General features: G+C 37.7%; 3 protein-coding genes across 3 annotated transcripts in view; 1 reads left to right on the top strand and 2 right to left on the bottom strand.

Annotated features, from left to right (window-relative positions):
• Window positions 1-381: 381 nt before the first annotated feature.
• Window positions 382-3,097, top strand: LOC111494695 (receptor like protein kinase S.2-like). Its single transcript, XM_023144661.1, has one exon. It carries the CDS (start codon window positions 428-430, stop codon window positions 2,930-2,932), a length of 2,505 nt encoding a protein of 834 aa, XP_023000429.1. The 5' UTR covers window positions 382-427; the 3' UTR covers window positions 2,933-3,097.
• A 3,240-nt stretch (window positions 3,098-6,337) lies between these two features.
• Window positions 6,338-8,230, bottom strand: LOC111494221 (60S ribosomal protein L13a-4). Its single transcript, XM_023144113.1, has 4 exons — window positions 7,891-8,230; window positions 7,684-7,800; window positions 7,499-7,586; window positions 6,338-6,701 (listed from the first exon to the last, which is right to left on the bottom strand). Exons 1-4 carry the CDS (start codon window positions 8,160-8,162, stop codon window positions 6,558-6,560), a joined length of 621 nt encoding a protein of 206 aa, XP_022999881.1. The 5' UTR covers window positions 8,163-8,230; the 3' UTR covers window positions 6,338-6,557.
• Window positions 8,231-9,161: 931 nt separating this feature from the next.
• Window positions 9,162-15,358, bottom strand: part of LOC111494220 (26S proteasome non-ATPase regulatory subunit 1 homolog A-like) — a 7,891-nt gene continuing 1,694 nt past the window's right edge. The window contains exons 2-13 of the mRNA XM_023144112.1: window positions 15,057-15,126; window positions 14,727-14,832; window positions 14,307-14,418; window positions 14,057-14,225; window positions 12,478-12,947; window positions 12,242-12,377; window positions 11,902-12,150; window positions 11,592-11,812; window positions 11,246-11,504; window positions 10,909-11,141; window positions 10,315-10,837; window positions 9,162-9,905 (exon numbers count right to left, since the gene is read on the bottom strand). Coding sequence (XP_022999880.1) covers window positions 9,582-9,905; window positions 10,315-10,837; window positions 10,909-11,141; window positions 11,246-11,504; window positions 11,592-11,812; window positions 11,902-12,150; window positions 12,242-12,377; window positions 12,478-12,947; window positions 14,057-14,225; window positions 14,307-14,418; window positions 14,727-14,832; window positions 15,057-15,126 — 2,872 coding nt within the window. The 3' untranslated portion in view covers window positions 9,162-9,581. The remainder of the gene's footprint in view (window positions 9,906-10,314; window positions 10,838-10,908; window positions 11,142-11,245; window positions 11,505-11,591; window positions 11,813-11,901; window positions 12,151-12,241; window positions 12,378-12,477; window positions 12,948-14,056; window positions 14,226-14,306; window positions 14,419-14,726; window positions 14,833-15,056; window positions 15,127-15,358) is intronic.

The raw sequence follows: 15,358 nt of genomic DNA, 5'->3' as shown, positions 1-15,358 counted from the left end.
AAAAAAAAAAAAAAAAAAAAAAACTTAGAATTGAATAGAGCTGAGTTGTACAATCAAATTGAGCCATTAAGGAACAAGAGCTTTTCTCCTAACAAACATGCCGCACGTGGGAACATCTGCCAAATGGTGGACAGTAAAGGTTTCAGTTTCCTTTTTTTATTTTTTTTACCTTTTTGGAAAAATAAAGATTATTGTTCTGATAATTTAAAAAAAAATTAAAAAATTAAAAAGTGGGTTCTAATTCGGCTGCTTGATGACATTCAATTCAACCATGCAAACAAACAACTTTTTATTAGAAAATTAAAAAAATTAAAAATAAAACCCAAAATTAATACAAATATGCCAAAGTTCAAACCTTTCCTCCAAAACCTCCCTTCATGTCCACACTATCTCTTCCTTTTCTTCTTCTTCTTCTTCTTCATCAAACATGAAACTGAACCGCCTCTGTTTCCTTAAACCGGCGGACTTCGTCCAGCCACTTGATCCTGAAGAACTTCAAAAACCCACCAACAGCAATGAACAACAACAAAACAAACAGCATCGCAATCGAGATTGTTGGTCTCAATTTCAAGCCTTCCTCCGAGATTCCTTCTTCAAATTCCAAGACCTCAAAAGGGCTACTTCCTGTTGCTACGGCGGATCCACACAGTTGACGCCGTCCGTCGGTGGCGGCGGCGTGTTTCACGACACCGATGGGGTGCAGCTTTCTGAGAAAGTCGGCGGTGACAACCCCAGAATCTTCAGCTTTGCAGAGCTCTATATTGGAACCAAAGGGTTCTGTGCAGAGGAAATTCTTGGCAGTGGGGGATTTGGGAAAGTTTACAGAGCGAATTTGCCTAGTGATGGAACTCTGGTGGCTGTGAAATGTTTGGCTGAAAAAGGGGAGAAGTTTGAGAAGACGTTTGTGGCGGAGCTGGTGGCGGTGGCCCATCTCCGGCATCGGAATCTTGTTCGGCTTCGGGGGTGGTGTGTTCATGATGACCAGCTATTTCTTGTTTATGATTATATGCCTAACCGGAGCTTAGACAGAGCACTTTTCCGGCGGCCGGAGAACGGCGGGACGGATCTGAGCTGGAAACAGAGAGTGAAAATCGTGAGTGGCTTGGCTGCTGCTCTGTTCTATCTGCATGAGAAATTAGAGACGCAGATCATTCATAGAGATGTTAAAACCAGCAACGTGATGCTTGATTCCAATTATAACGCTAGGCTTGGTGATTTCGGATTGGCAAGGTGGTTAGAACATGAACTTGAGTACCAATACAGGATGCCGTCGATGGGCCACCACCAGTTCCGACTGGTGGAAACCACTAAAATAGGCGGCACAATTGGGTATCTCCCACCGGAGAGTTTCCAGAAAAGAAGCATTGCCACTGCAAAATCTGATGTTTTCAGCTTTGGAATTGTGGTTCTTGAGGTGATCTCTGGGCGGCGGGCAGTGGACCTGACATGTCCTGATGATCAGATTATCTTGCTCGATTGGATTCGAAAGCTCTCCGATGACGGTACGCTGCTGCTCGCCGGTGATAGCCGGCTGGTAGATGGGTCTTATAACCTGATTGAAATGGAGCGTTTGATCCATTTGGGTCTTCTCTGTACACTCCATAGCCCACAGTATAGGCCAAGTATGAAATGGGTTGTGGAAGCATTTTCCGGTGGTCTGATGGGGAATTTGCCGGCTCTGCCATCGTTTCAGTCTCATCCTCAGTACATTTCTCTGTCTTCCCCCACCGGTGGCAGTACAACTAAAAGCACTAGCAGCAGCATAACCACGGCGACAAGATCAGACACAACAACAATCACAGTTAATTGCTCAGATTTTGCATCAGCCAATGGAGAAACCATATATATGACTGCTGAGAATGGCATCAATAACAATTATACCAACAATTCTGATAGGTTTCTTGACAGATCAAAAACCATTCAAATGATTGAAACGCCAAGAGAAATATCATTCAAGGAGATTATTTCAGCCACCAATAACTTCTCCGATTCGCAGCGGGTGGCCGAGCTCGATTTCGGAACTGCCTACCATGGCTTCCTTGACAGCAGCCACCATGTTCTAGTGAAGCGGCTTGGAATGAAAACTTGTCCTGCGCTAAGGGAGAGATTCTCGAATGAACTCCTAAACTTAGGCCGGCTTCGCCATAGAAACTTGATTCAGCTTCGTGGGTGGTGCACAGAACAAGGGGAGATGCTTGTGGTGTATGATTATTCAGCTGACCGTCTCTTGAGCCACCTGCTTTTCCACCATGACAAAGGAGCTTTACAATGGTGCCATAGATACAACATTATCAAATCTCTGGCTTCTGCTATTCTGTATCTTCATGAGGAATGGGATGAACAAGTCATCCACAGGAACATAACTTCATCAGCTGTTATACTAGATCCTGATCTTAACCCAAGGTTGAGTTCTTTCGCTCTTGCAGAATTCTTAACAAGAAACGAGCACGGCAATCATCACGTAACCATAGATAAAAGCAAATCAGCTCACGGGATTTTCGGGTACATGTCGCCCGAGTATCTAGACTCTGGGGATGCTGTTGCGACAGCGGATATATACAGCTTTGGTGTAGTGGTGCTCGAGGTGGTAACGGGACAAATGGCCGTTGATTTTCGTCGTCCAGAGGTATTGCTAGTGTGGAAGGTCCATGAATTCCTCTCCCGGAAAAGACCACTGGAAGAATTAGCTGATATAAGACTGGATGGAGAATACAACCACAAAGAACTGATGAGACTGCTGAGATTAGGAATCGCTTGTACTCATTCAAACCCAGATTTGAGACCAAAAATGAGGCAGATAGTTAAAATACTAGATGGAAATGACCAATGCTTCTCTAAAGAACAAAGAATGGAAAGCATAGAAGGTTGGAAACAGAGAAATGCAACTTCTCTGTCACTGGTTAAGAGGATCCAAGCTCTGGGAATACAGTGAAGAACTCTCTTTTTCTCTTCTTTCTCTCTCTTTGATCTCTACACAGAGTTCTTGTTCATATTTTGTAATGTAGATAACAGTCAAGTATGCCTTTTGATGTTCCATTTTGAGTATCAAGATAGCAGTCAATTGTGTTCTTCTTGCATGTCCACAGCCTTAGACCAATAGCCTTTTCCAATCTAATCATTGAATTGCAATAAAAAAACGGGAAACTATCCATACTTGGTGCTAAATAATGGCAGCATAATCAATAAAAGGCTCTTCTGCCTTTTTAACTCGCATGATTACCACACAGGCATTTCATCGAACATCTTGAGTACATGATGTCAGAATCCAGTCTTACACACTCGAACAATTCAGAAAACAAACATTAAATAATGCAAAGTTCATTAGAGAATTGAGGTATTCATAGAGTTCATATCAAAATGCAAGCGCATTGAGAGTAAACAAGATCAGAAAATTTACTCAAAACTGCATAAAAGGTCAGAAAGTGGAAGTAGAAGAAAAACCTGCCGCCCCATGAATCTTCAAAGGCCATTGACCGTTGAAAAGAGAGATTTAGGAATCGTACAAAAAGCCTGACGTTTTCTTGATTGGCCAGCGTCAGATAAATGAATACACAAAGAAAAGTCGTGTGGTTTTTATAGATGCCATTTGAATTTCAACGATCAAAACCAAATCCAGCTAAATTTTACTTTCTGGGTTTTGATTTCTTCAAACATGTTCCTACCAAATTTGATCAAACGTGAAATTGGCCGAACTGAGCCGATTTCAAATCTTTGAGGGTAAATTGTCAAATTTGGAAGATTTTTTTATGCCCAAACATTCAATTTTGCCTACATGTTCTTAATAATCATTTGATACAATTAGAAAATTAGCTAAAACATAGTTAATTATTATTATATATATATATATAATGAACAAGGAAATGTATTTTAACCGTCACCATTGATTTTATTTTTTTTTATTTTTCATATTTATTTAATTAATATTTTTTTGTATCACATCGTTAAATCGTCATTGAATATTTAAATAATAACCTTAACGATTGCTATGAATCTCAAATTTAAAATTTATAAGTCAAATAAATATTTATCAGTCAAATCTTAAAAAAAAATATATTTATAATTATAAGAATTATTAATTACAATCATCAAATAATAGTTAAATTTAATTATTAGGTAAAATTATAAATCTAATCATGCATAGTCCTATTTAATTTATTTATCTAAAATAATTGTTTAATTTTAATATATATAATATTATATTAGTTAGGTTTTTGCCAGTGAAAATTAGAGATAAAACTATATTTTCAATGTGTATATTAAATTTTGAGAATAAATAAAGAAAAATTGACTAAGAATTGTATTTAAGAAAAAAAAATTGACTATTATTTTTATTTTTTTTGCCGAATTTAATTTTAGAATATTATAAAATAAATATTAGACCAAGTCCAAATAATTATTCAACGCNAAAAAAAAAAAAAAAAAAAAAAAAAAAAAAAAAAAAAAAAAAAAAAAAAAAAAAAAAAAAAAAAAAAAAAAAAAAAAAAAAAAAAAGGAGAGGTTTAATTTGGAAAATAACCTTAAAAAAAATTAAGGCCTCTGCGGCATACCGACGTTGATTCTTTTGAGGCGAGTGGTTGGGAGTTAGTCCTCTGGCCCTACTCTGATTGGTCAATTTTTCCTTACGTGTCCAATAAGGCTCCTCCACGTGTATGGTGTCGATTAGACCACGTAATGGTACCTCCTTCACTACCTACCCATCCCCATCATCCCCGCCTTAGATATTTAGAACACCACCGGTGGAGGAGGAGGAATTTCCGTCGTTCACACTGTGATTTGACAATTTTACCGAGTAATTTTGAAATTCAAATATTAGTATAATTATTTATTAATGTGATCTAAAGCGTATTTTATGGATCTAAATAAATCATTAAGCAACCTATCAAATTATCTAATTTTCTATAATTTTACTCAATATCATGTCATTTTTAAATTTATTAATGAATTTTTCTATTACAAAAAATAAAATTAATTTTCCCCACGAAATAATTCGTTGGTTAGTGGAAAAAAGTGATTTCGTAAGGGCAGTGATGTCAAAATGCCTTTTTTCGAGGGAATATTTAATAAAAATTAACAGCCACAAGAAACATAACACGTGTCCAAACCCCTGCATTGTCCACCACTATTTTTTTTTAATCCAATTCAACCCACATTAAATTGTGTTTATCTTCAAATTTAAATTTGAATAAATCGTATTAATTGTTTTAAAGTAAAATAAATTAAGGTGAGCGATTGAAACATTCTTTTAGAAAAAAAAATAGATTTTTTTCCCTCAAACTATACAAAAAAAAAAAAAAAAAAACAAAAAAAAAAACAAAAAAAAAACAAAATTAACAATTTTTTTTCTTAAAAAAATATTATTATATTTTATATTTAATTAAATTATAATATATAAAAATAAAAAAAAATTTACTATGTGGGTCTTATTTTGTTAAAATTTTATATAATGGGGATAAATTTGTAATTGCATTAGCTAGAATACAAATTGCAAAAGGTGTAATTTGCACTTTTCTTTGTGGGCCAATTTCATGTTAAATTATTGATACAATGAGAATTAATTTGATTCATATGAGTAAGTCAACTATTTATTGGTGGGTTCGAATATATATATATATATATATATATATATATATGTTTTTATTCCGACTTCAAACTCTGTTTTTTTTTTAATAATTTTATTTAAGAGATGATAAAAAGTTAAATTGAATGGCTACCTGACTTCAAAATGATTTTAAAAAGCTAGTGAATTGATATAGTGAATGCCGGGTTAGTGTTAAGACTCTAATTTACATAGTCTTATTAGACAAAGACCCTAATTTACATAGTCTTATTAGACACATATTTTCTTCGAAACCGGTGATTTTTTTATATATAAAGAAAATACATGGAGATTTGAACCTTTTAGAGGACAAAAGGAATGAATTTAAATTTGGTACTTAACGGCCTCGACATTCTCCTAAAACGGCTATATGGCTTCAAAATGGACTTAAAACCCTTTTTAAGTCTCTCAGTCTTCATAGTCTAAATATATATCTCTCCTAATATTATAGGGTTACATTTTCTTATGTATTAAATGTTTAATTAAATATGAATATGAAATTTATTTACCATTTGATTACAAACCCAAGATATTCTTAATCTTCGTAATAATCTTAGAAATACAATGGGTTGAGTTGGTGACCTAAGCAACTCAAAAAGAGTTCTCAGCCGAACCCAAGCCTCTATTTTTCAGCTGGGTTAGGTTTTGGGTTCTTTATATTAATACTAAAATATCATAAATCTCAAATACCAATCGAACTGCTGAGACCATTTTGTTGCTTAAGCTTGAGAAAACAACTGCTGAGGAGTGTTCAGACATGATCAAATGACAACCAAGTAATCAAACATGTTTTGGTCGGAACAAACAGGCATGATGAATCTACTAACATAACATAAATTATCAAAAACTTAAACTAAACTGAAGAATTCTAGAAGCATACAAAGAGTATCATGTCTACTAATAGTGATGAGTATTACCAAAATTGAAGAAAGTAACTGTTTCCAAAGTAGAAAACACAAAATTAGTATTTGATAGGAGCAATGACTTCAAGTTGGGGTCCAAGCTTCTCCTCCGCAACCTTCTCAGCTTTAATTCTCAGCTTATTTAGCTGTTTCTTTTTCTCATATGCAGCCTGAGCTCTTTCCTTTCTCTTCCTCTCAAGCTCCTGCATTCGAATAAGAAATCAATATTCAAGAACTCACCTTCTAAATCACGGGAAAATCATCGGGTGGAATCCATAGATGAAGGGCAGGACAAGGAGAAAGGACGGGCCAAATATAACTAACAATCTCCCCACTAAGATATTTGCTTAACCCAACTATGGTTATATGTGCTTCAATTCATAATTAAGGTTGAAAAAGAAGACACGAGTAAGTGTGCCAGCAAGGACACTAAACCCAAATGGACACGAGGAAGTGTGCCAACAAGGACACTAAACCCAAATGGGGTGAATTGGGAAATCTCACATTGATTGGAGAAGGGAACAAGTGCCAGCGAAGACGCTAGCCCCAAGAAGGGGTGGATTGTGAGATGCCACATCGGTTGGGGAAGAGAACGAAGCATTCTTTATAAGGGTGTGGAAATCTCTCCGTAGCAGACGCGTTTTAAAAACCTTGAGGGGAAAGGTAGTTACAGTTGGTTTGGCCCCTTTATCATGATCTAATGGTCTCCCCACAAAGATATTTGCTTAACCCAACTACATAACCAGGTCAAATGTGCTTCAATTCATAATTAAGTTCAAACTTGTATGATCAAAACAATACTAAAAATTGATGATCACCAGGAAAAAGCGAATATAAAACCAATGACAAAACAATAAAAAAGGTGAACAAACAACGCCCAACAAGCATGATTAGCATACATAACTCAGCCCAACAAGCAGCAACATGAACTCGTAAAAACATTCCCAATGAAATTCATTAAGACATAGCTGACTAGTTTCAATACAGATAATATTCTCACCTTGATAGTATCATAATGATTCCATCCCACCTCGGAAGAGAGTCTGCCCAACAAGCAGTACTTATGTCCGGCTTGAAGCCTCAAAACCCTGAATTGCGAAAGCAATGTAACCAATTCGTAAATATACGATCTTACAATCAGACTAAAAAAAACATCAAAACATAAACCCACAAATCACAGCTTACTTAAGAGCATCAGGGATGACCATCTTCTTTATCTTATCATACGGAGGAGGAACACCCTCGTATGCCTTTAAACGGGCAAGAGCCGCCGCACCACGCTTAGTCTTATGAGGAATCATCCTACAAAACCCCAGTCGGTATATTCATTCCCAATCGTGAAGAACCAAATCGAAAATATGTAAAATGGTTAAGAAAAGAGCAAAACAATACCCACGAATGGTGCGCCAGAGGATCTTAGCGGGGGCACGGAAGTGAATGGGGCCGTGAGAGGGCTTGGTGTTCATGCGCTTCCTCAGGAAACGCATGTACTTCATCTTTTGGCGGACTAATCCACCGGAAATGCAGATCTCCTCGCATCGGACAACGACAACTTTCTGTCCATTGAGAAGCTCTTTGGCAATAATGGAAGAAAGCCTTCCCAACATATGATGCCTTGCGTCGACGACGACGCGCTTGGCGCAGATACCGGAACCGGACACCATCTTCTCTGTGCAATAACTCCCGAGCGGCCGGAATTCGTCTTCTTTACTTGGGAGGACAGAATTGCTAGGGTTTTATTGTAAGGGTTGTATTACGGCCTCATTCTTATTGGGCCTCTCAATTTGGACCTATTTTTTCACAGGCTTTTCATTCTTATTGGGCCTCACGTTTTGAGCCTATTTTTCATGGGCTTGTCACTCTTATTGGGCCTCTCATTTTGGGCCTCTTTCTCACAGGCTTTTAATTTTTATTGAGCCTCTCATTTTGAGCTTATTTTTCACAGGCTTTTAATTTTTATTGGACCTCTCATTTTGAGCCTTTTTTCACAGGCTTTTCATTCTTATTGGGCCTCCCGTTTTGAGCCTATTTTTCATGGGCTTGTCATTCTTATTGGGCCTCTCATTTTGGGTCTATTTTCACATGTTTTTAATTTTCATTGGGCCTCTCATTTTGAGCTTATTTTTCATGGGCTTTTCATTCTTATTGGAGCTTTCATTTTGAGACTATTTCTCACAGGCTTTTTAATTTTTATTGGGCCTCTCAATTGAGCTTATTTTCATGGGCTCGTCATTCTTATTGGGCCTATGATTTGGGCCTTATTCTCACAGGCTTTTAATTTACATTGGGCCTCTCATTTTGAGCCTATTTTTCACAGGCTTTTCTTTCTTATTGGGCCTCCCATTTTGAGCCTATTTTTCACAGGCTTTTCATTCTTATTGGGCCTCCCAATTTGAGCATATTTTTCTTAGGCTTTTTCACTCTTATTGGGCCTCTCATTTTGAGCTTATTTTTTCATGGGCTTCATCTTATTGGGCCTCTCATTTTGAGCTCGTTATTGGGTCCCTCATTTAGGGTTTATTTTCTCATGGGCTTGTTTAAATCTATTTTTTTTAAAAAAAAATTTAATAATACGTTCTTAGAATTAGAATTGGAGTTTGGCCCCACCCAACATTTTCTAGTTTTGAAAGAAGCGATTTTGTGGCAAATAGAATAGCTTAGGAAACCACATCAATATCCTTCTACCATTTTTCTGGAGTAAGTCACAAAATAAGGGTATCATATGGAAAGCCGAGGGGACGAGAATCGAGAACTATACTAGAAGTAAACAAGTACCGCTGAGCTCTTCAGTCGTCGAAACAATCGTAACAATAATGTCTCGACCTACAAGGCATCGAACACTTTCGAGCATAGATTAACTTCAGCTTTCCATACATAATTCCCACTCCCTTCTTCCTAGAATTTGAAACATGAATACAAGGAAAGAAAGAAAAAATACAGTTCATACATAGGGAGTCCCCAAGATCATCATTATCGGTAGCACATCCAGACAACCTAACTCGACGATATCTTGCGCTTTACCTGTGCTAAGATTGCATAAGTGATATCAGTGCCAAGTCGAAAACAAATTAAGAGGTGGTCGATTATGAGGTGTATTCGAACGGCTGGGGTGGTTGAGGCTCCTCGTCTACAGCCATGGCTGATCCCGAACCTTGCTGCCCAGTTGCCGAGCCACTGGCAGGTGAGGCTGTCGATGATAGTGCGTCCGTTAGAGAAAGCACCTCGGGTTCAGAAGGATGCAAGTCTCTCAGTAGAACAAAACCCGACGGCGCCAACTTCACTGGAACATATCTGCTTTCCTCTAAAAATTTGATGACTTTTTCCTGAGCAGGAACTACTCTAGCTGGGTTGGTCAGAATTTCAAAAGAGGGCTCAGGTTCTGTTTTCTTCTCAGGTGGGTTGTCAACCTGTCACCGTAGTAGGCCAAAGAACATGTTCCCAATATTGTCATAGTTTCTTATACAATAAAAACTCAAGAAGAAATGCAGAGAGCTATAATCCCAATGTGAACACAAAATGCAGCATAGACCTAAATCAATAGACGGGCATGGGCGATCTTATCTATACACATAAAAAACATTAGAAAACAGAAAATCGCAATTGCACTTTTCTTGGCGCCTACCGCCAAGCAATGTATGCTTAAGCCTCTAGCCCCGTTTGAGAAGAAAGTTTTAGAAAATGGGGGTAGAGAGATTTTTGAAAGCGGGTTTGAAAGTAAGAATAAGAGAAGATTACGTCATATAACTATAAGCAAAAGGCAACACAATGGCTTAAAAAGCTTATAACTTTCTGGGCAGGGAGAATTTGACAACTAACCTGTATAGAGTCGCCATCCTTCTCAGCGGATGATTTCCCTTTAGCAGGATTCGAACCTGTGGATGCAGATTCCGCTGCTGCAGATGACTTTTCAGCAATGCTCTTTTGTTCAGCTTCTTTCTTAGCTCTGGCTTTAGCCTTAGCTGAAGTTGACAAAACCGCAGTTGGAAGTTTTACAGCAGATGTAGTGGTGGGCGCGGGGGTCGGTTTAGGATACTCAAATAGTGAAGGTTTTGCGTGCGACAGGAACTCAAATTTCGGAACTTTCAAGTCATAATTCAATCCAATAAACGCCGTGGGTGAGAAAGCCAGGCTGATAAAGTAGATAAGGGGATACCAATACCAAAACTGGCTGAAAACAGCAAGACCAATAACTGCAGTAATTTTGTCATGTTTGGTCTTGGACGACAACCTTATAGTAACATTCCTACCACCAGCATCCAAAATTCCTGATGCCAAGATTGCTCCCATCTTGCTCATGGTGTCTTCATGCTTGTCCAAAATTATTTTCTCCAATTGTCGCCTAAAATAAGAAATTAGAAATTCATTGGAAAATAGAGATGGAAGAATATAATAAAAATAAAAAGACAATACCTGAACGCTCCAACACGGGAGTCACTGGCTTCACTAATCTGGACCATGACCATAGCCATCGCAATAAGTGCACCTTGTCGTACGAAATCAACAACATCTGATGTTAGGGGCTCCAGCAAGGATATAGCCTCACTCAGGCCAGTACCTGCACAAGATATGCCCACTGCAAGAGCAGCACCGTATCGAACATGTGGGTTGTAAGATTCAGACAGCAAGGAGACAATTCGAGGCGTCTGAATTTATAAAAAAGTGAGATCAGAATTTGTAATATAAGAGATAAAGGGAGAAGATTGCTAAGCTGGAAGAACTCGTTCTTAAGAATTGATAGACCACCAACCTGCTCAGGCTCCGAGTAGAGGACAAACCCAAGGGCAAGAACAGCCGTTCTCCTAACATCATCACTCACATCAGATACAGCAAAATGAAGCAACTGGCGGATTGCCTTGTTGTTTGCTGTACCACGATATGCCAATGCTAACGCATACATACCACCATAACGAATTATAGGATCTTGATCTCGAGTCATCTGCTCAATTAAGGTATCAGCTTCTTCTTCTCTTCCATAAACGGTGAGGGCTATCCCCAACGCTAGGCCACTGAGTAAGAAGAGTATAAAAGTAAGAAAACAACATAATAGATGTATAGAACACAAGTGTTAGTCCAGAGAACAAAACCCTAATTACCGAATGATCTTTTCGTGTTGTGTCTCATGTGCATAGGCAAGCATCTCACTAGCCTTCTCACTTGCCGTACCAACCATAAGTAAGCCCATACTGATGCCAGCAGCTTCACCAGCAACAGCGCTGTCTGTGTATAGAACACTCTTGATGTCATCATAAATCTCTTCATCAGCTGTCCCTAGAGTTGCCAAACCAAGACCCAAACAAGCACCATGTTGTATGACCTGAACCAATCCAAATACCCAAAATTTATCCATATTCCCCCATCATCAAGTCAACAACTACAAGACAGGAAATTTACAAGAATGGGTACCTCTACATTAGTACTTTGTAAGCTATCCCGAAGAAACTGTTTTATGCCTTCACCATGGTTGGCATGAATAAGACCTAGAGCATAAAGGGCACCACCCTCTGAGTAAGGACTGCCGCCACCACCAGACCCACCCTGGGGCAAGTATGGTGCCATAAGAGATCTTCCCTGCTGCAAATGGCCTCTGTGAATAACACCAAGCCCTGCTGTAGCACTAAACTTAGCCCAGTTGGTGGCCCTGCTCAACCAGTCCTAGATAAAGAAGAGAGACAGCATAAATATAAAAAAACAATACGTTCATTACAAAATGAAGGAAAAGGTTATAGTCCAAGATTAGACTCACCAAGTTCTCGCGGAGAAATGTATCCACGGTGGTTCCAGCATGCATGATTGCATTAGCAAAAATTGTAGCACTATGACAGACACTATTTCTCATCTCTACAGATTGCTTTATTGTCTTCAGAATGAGAAGATCCGATCTATTGACAATTAAAGTAAAAGGAAATTTAGTTACCCTCTTTATACTTCAACCCTGGAACTTTAGTTTAAAAGGAAAGCATTAATAAGATAATGTCCTACTTGTTGTGACTGTATAAGAACTGTAGGGTCAAGTATATTGATGTTTCTCCTGATAGAATTCCCTTGATTTTTGTATATCTCTCAGCATACACTATTTCCTTTGGATCTACTTGTTGTACATTCGAATTAGGGGCAGAACTTCCATCAGTCATTTGAGCATCTTCAGGAGCAGAACTCTCATTTTGAGCAGACTCCAGGTTTGAACCAGGCTGCGCTGTTTCTGGAGGTCCAGGCTTGGGATTTGAAAGTCGATTCCTTACATTTAATAAAAATGCCTGGTGCTCATTCTCTATGAGATCAAAGGCTATTTGAAATGCCAGAAGAGTGTCATCCTTGTTTTCCGATCGAAGAAGCTTTTCCAATATGCTTGCAACACCTTCAGGTTCATCCAAGAACATAAGACACTGACAAATGCTCAAATAATCTGGGGAGGGCAACTTCTGATATACTTTGACAAGAAGACGAAGAACCTATAGGAACAACGAAACAAGAAAGATAAGCATGAACCTCAATACTCTTCCTATTGTACACCTCAGATTACATATTTTAATTGGTTAACTTTCTCAAACTGTAATTCTCAATCGTTTCCTCTAGAGTGAATATATGGACATTCTAAGGTCTCTGAAAGAAGAAACTGTTAAGCATCCAAATTCAACATATATTCTAAACAAATTTAATAAATCTGCTTAATTCTATAATTGTAACTTAATACTTCCTATCAATGTTGTACACAAGAGCTCCAATAAAGAAAAAGAGATGGTGGAACAAACACAAGACACCTGTAATGATAAAAATGACAAGGGAAGTCAACAAAATAAAACACGATACTTTGCAATGAGTTTGGTGAAATAGTCACAGCGATCCGGTTTTGAACCATTGCATATAAGTTATCATTGTTAGACAAACACAACTCTCCACAATGGCATGACATTGTCCACTTTGAGCATAAGCTCTCATGGCTTTGCTTTGGGCTTCCCCAAAAGGCCTCGTACCAATGGAGAGTGTATTCCTTGATTATAAACCCATGATCATTCCCTAAATTAGCCAATGTGGGACTTTTATCCAACAATCATTACATGATTGAATCAGAAGGTGGTAGGGAAGGAAGGAAGATAACGTAAACATTTGAGCACTGCTACTCCTTTTATACAAGTTATACAAAATCGTTACCCACCAGAAGAAACTACCCAATCTTTGGATCACTTGCAGCCAATAATAAGTACGATGAGAAAGACTAAGATTTACGCTCAAGCTTATTTATGGATAACATGACCAAGCAATATGCATAATGTATGTTTTGCTCAAGCTTATTTATGGATAACATGACCAAGCAATATGCATAATGTATGTTTTGAGAAGCCAGGATTCCGTCTTGGAATCTATTTTACATCCAATATAAAAGAAGCCTAGACTAATAGGCACAATAAACTCACCTATGAGTCTATGAAATAAATGTAACAGCCAATTTCACAATAAAAGTAGTGTTGCTCGACTCACAAAAATGGAAAAATTGATACAATGGGAAAACAATGTAGAAACTGTTAAAATTGCAAATGAGAAAGTGGATTAAATCACTCACCTCAAGTCTATATTCCCTAAGGTTAACAAATGAGTGTGAAACATTTATGCAGTAGGATAGAGTTCCTTGAACGTTATCACTTTTTGTGATTGCTTCCTCTAGTTTGTCCAACCTTCGGCACTCAATTGCAATTCCCATAGCTTGTTGGTATTTTCCATCCGTGATACACCTAAATATACAAATGGTGAGCAAGGAAAGGGTAGTAAAGAGTTGCATCATGCTATGGGGGGGGAGAGAGAGAGAGACATACTTGTTAAGCATTCTCTCCACAATAGCCTCCAACCTCGGGTCAACATTTGTCCCTTCTGAATTTGACTCTGCTGCCTTAGACTTAAGACTAGCATATTCATCGATAGCTTTAGCTGAGAATTCAAGAAAATAAACATCAATGTCAACATATCGAGTCCTTCACTTAATCTGAGACCCGTAAAATCTCCATATTGATGTCGATCATTTCATGTGTAATCGTAATTTACTAACAAAATACCAAAAAACAAGTAAATATCCTTATTTGACATAATTAAGATTCATCCTGAGTGACAACCTGAACTTCTGTAGAAAATCTACATATATGTTTTTTTTTTTGGGATACGAAAAGTCCATATGTATGAGTTATAACAAACTTTACACACTAATATCCATAATTGATAAAGATAATTATTATTCTTACCTAGAAGAGTATGAACATAATCAGTATCCTCAGAAACATCGAAAATTGAACCAGCTCCAAGCGCATATGATAGGGAGTCATTAAGCTCACCCAAGTAATAGAAGACCTGAGAGTGAAAGGTGGGTAATCTATTATCAATGTATGGAAAACAAAACAATTAATAGATCCTCCTCGAAGTTATCAACGATTCATGGTAGTTTGGATTTTCACCTTGTCGAAAGTGTATCATTTCTCACGAATTTAAATCAAAGTGTTTTAGAATCATGATAGCATGTGAAGAAAAACAATCTGTATCTAAGAAGAGCCAAGAGAGAGAGAGCTCTCATTTACCTTTGACACAAGTAATGCTGCCAGTTGTCTCTGATGCTGATCAAATTCTTCATCTTCATACAAGCTTTCACTGAAAAGGAGTGAAACAAATATTACAAACAGAGGTAGCACTATCATATCAGTGATAACACCTACAATATGAGTCAAGAGGCGGTCACACTTTTATGATTTCCAACTCCAACAAATAATCCACCCCTATATTTGTTACAACACAGGACCATATCCACAAGATTTTTGAAGTAAGAAACCGAGTTTTCATTGATAAATAAACAATCCCAAAAAAAAAAAAAAAAAAAAAAAAA

This window comes from Cucurbita maxima, unplaced genomic scaffold, assembly GCF_002738345.1.
Source record: "Cucurbita maxima cultivar Rimu unplaced genomic scaffold, Cmax_1.0 Cma_Scf00020, whole genome shotgun sequence".
In the NCBI taxonomy this organism is placed as follows: Eukaryota; Viridiplantae; Streptophyta; class Magnoliopsida; order Cucurbitales; family Cucurbitaceae; genus Cucurbita; species Cucurbita maxima.
The sequence above is the reverse complement of the archived record's forward strand: the minus strand, read 5'-3'. Positions and strand labels throughout refer to the sequence as shown.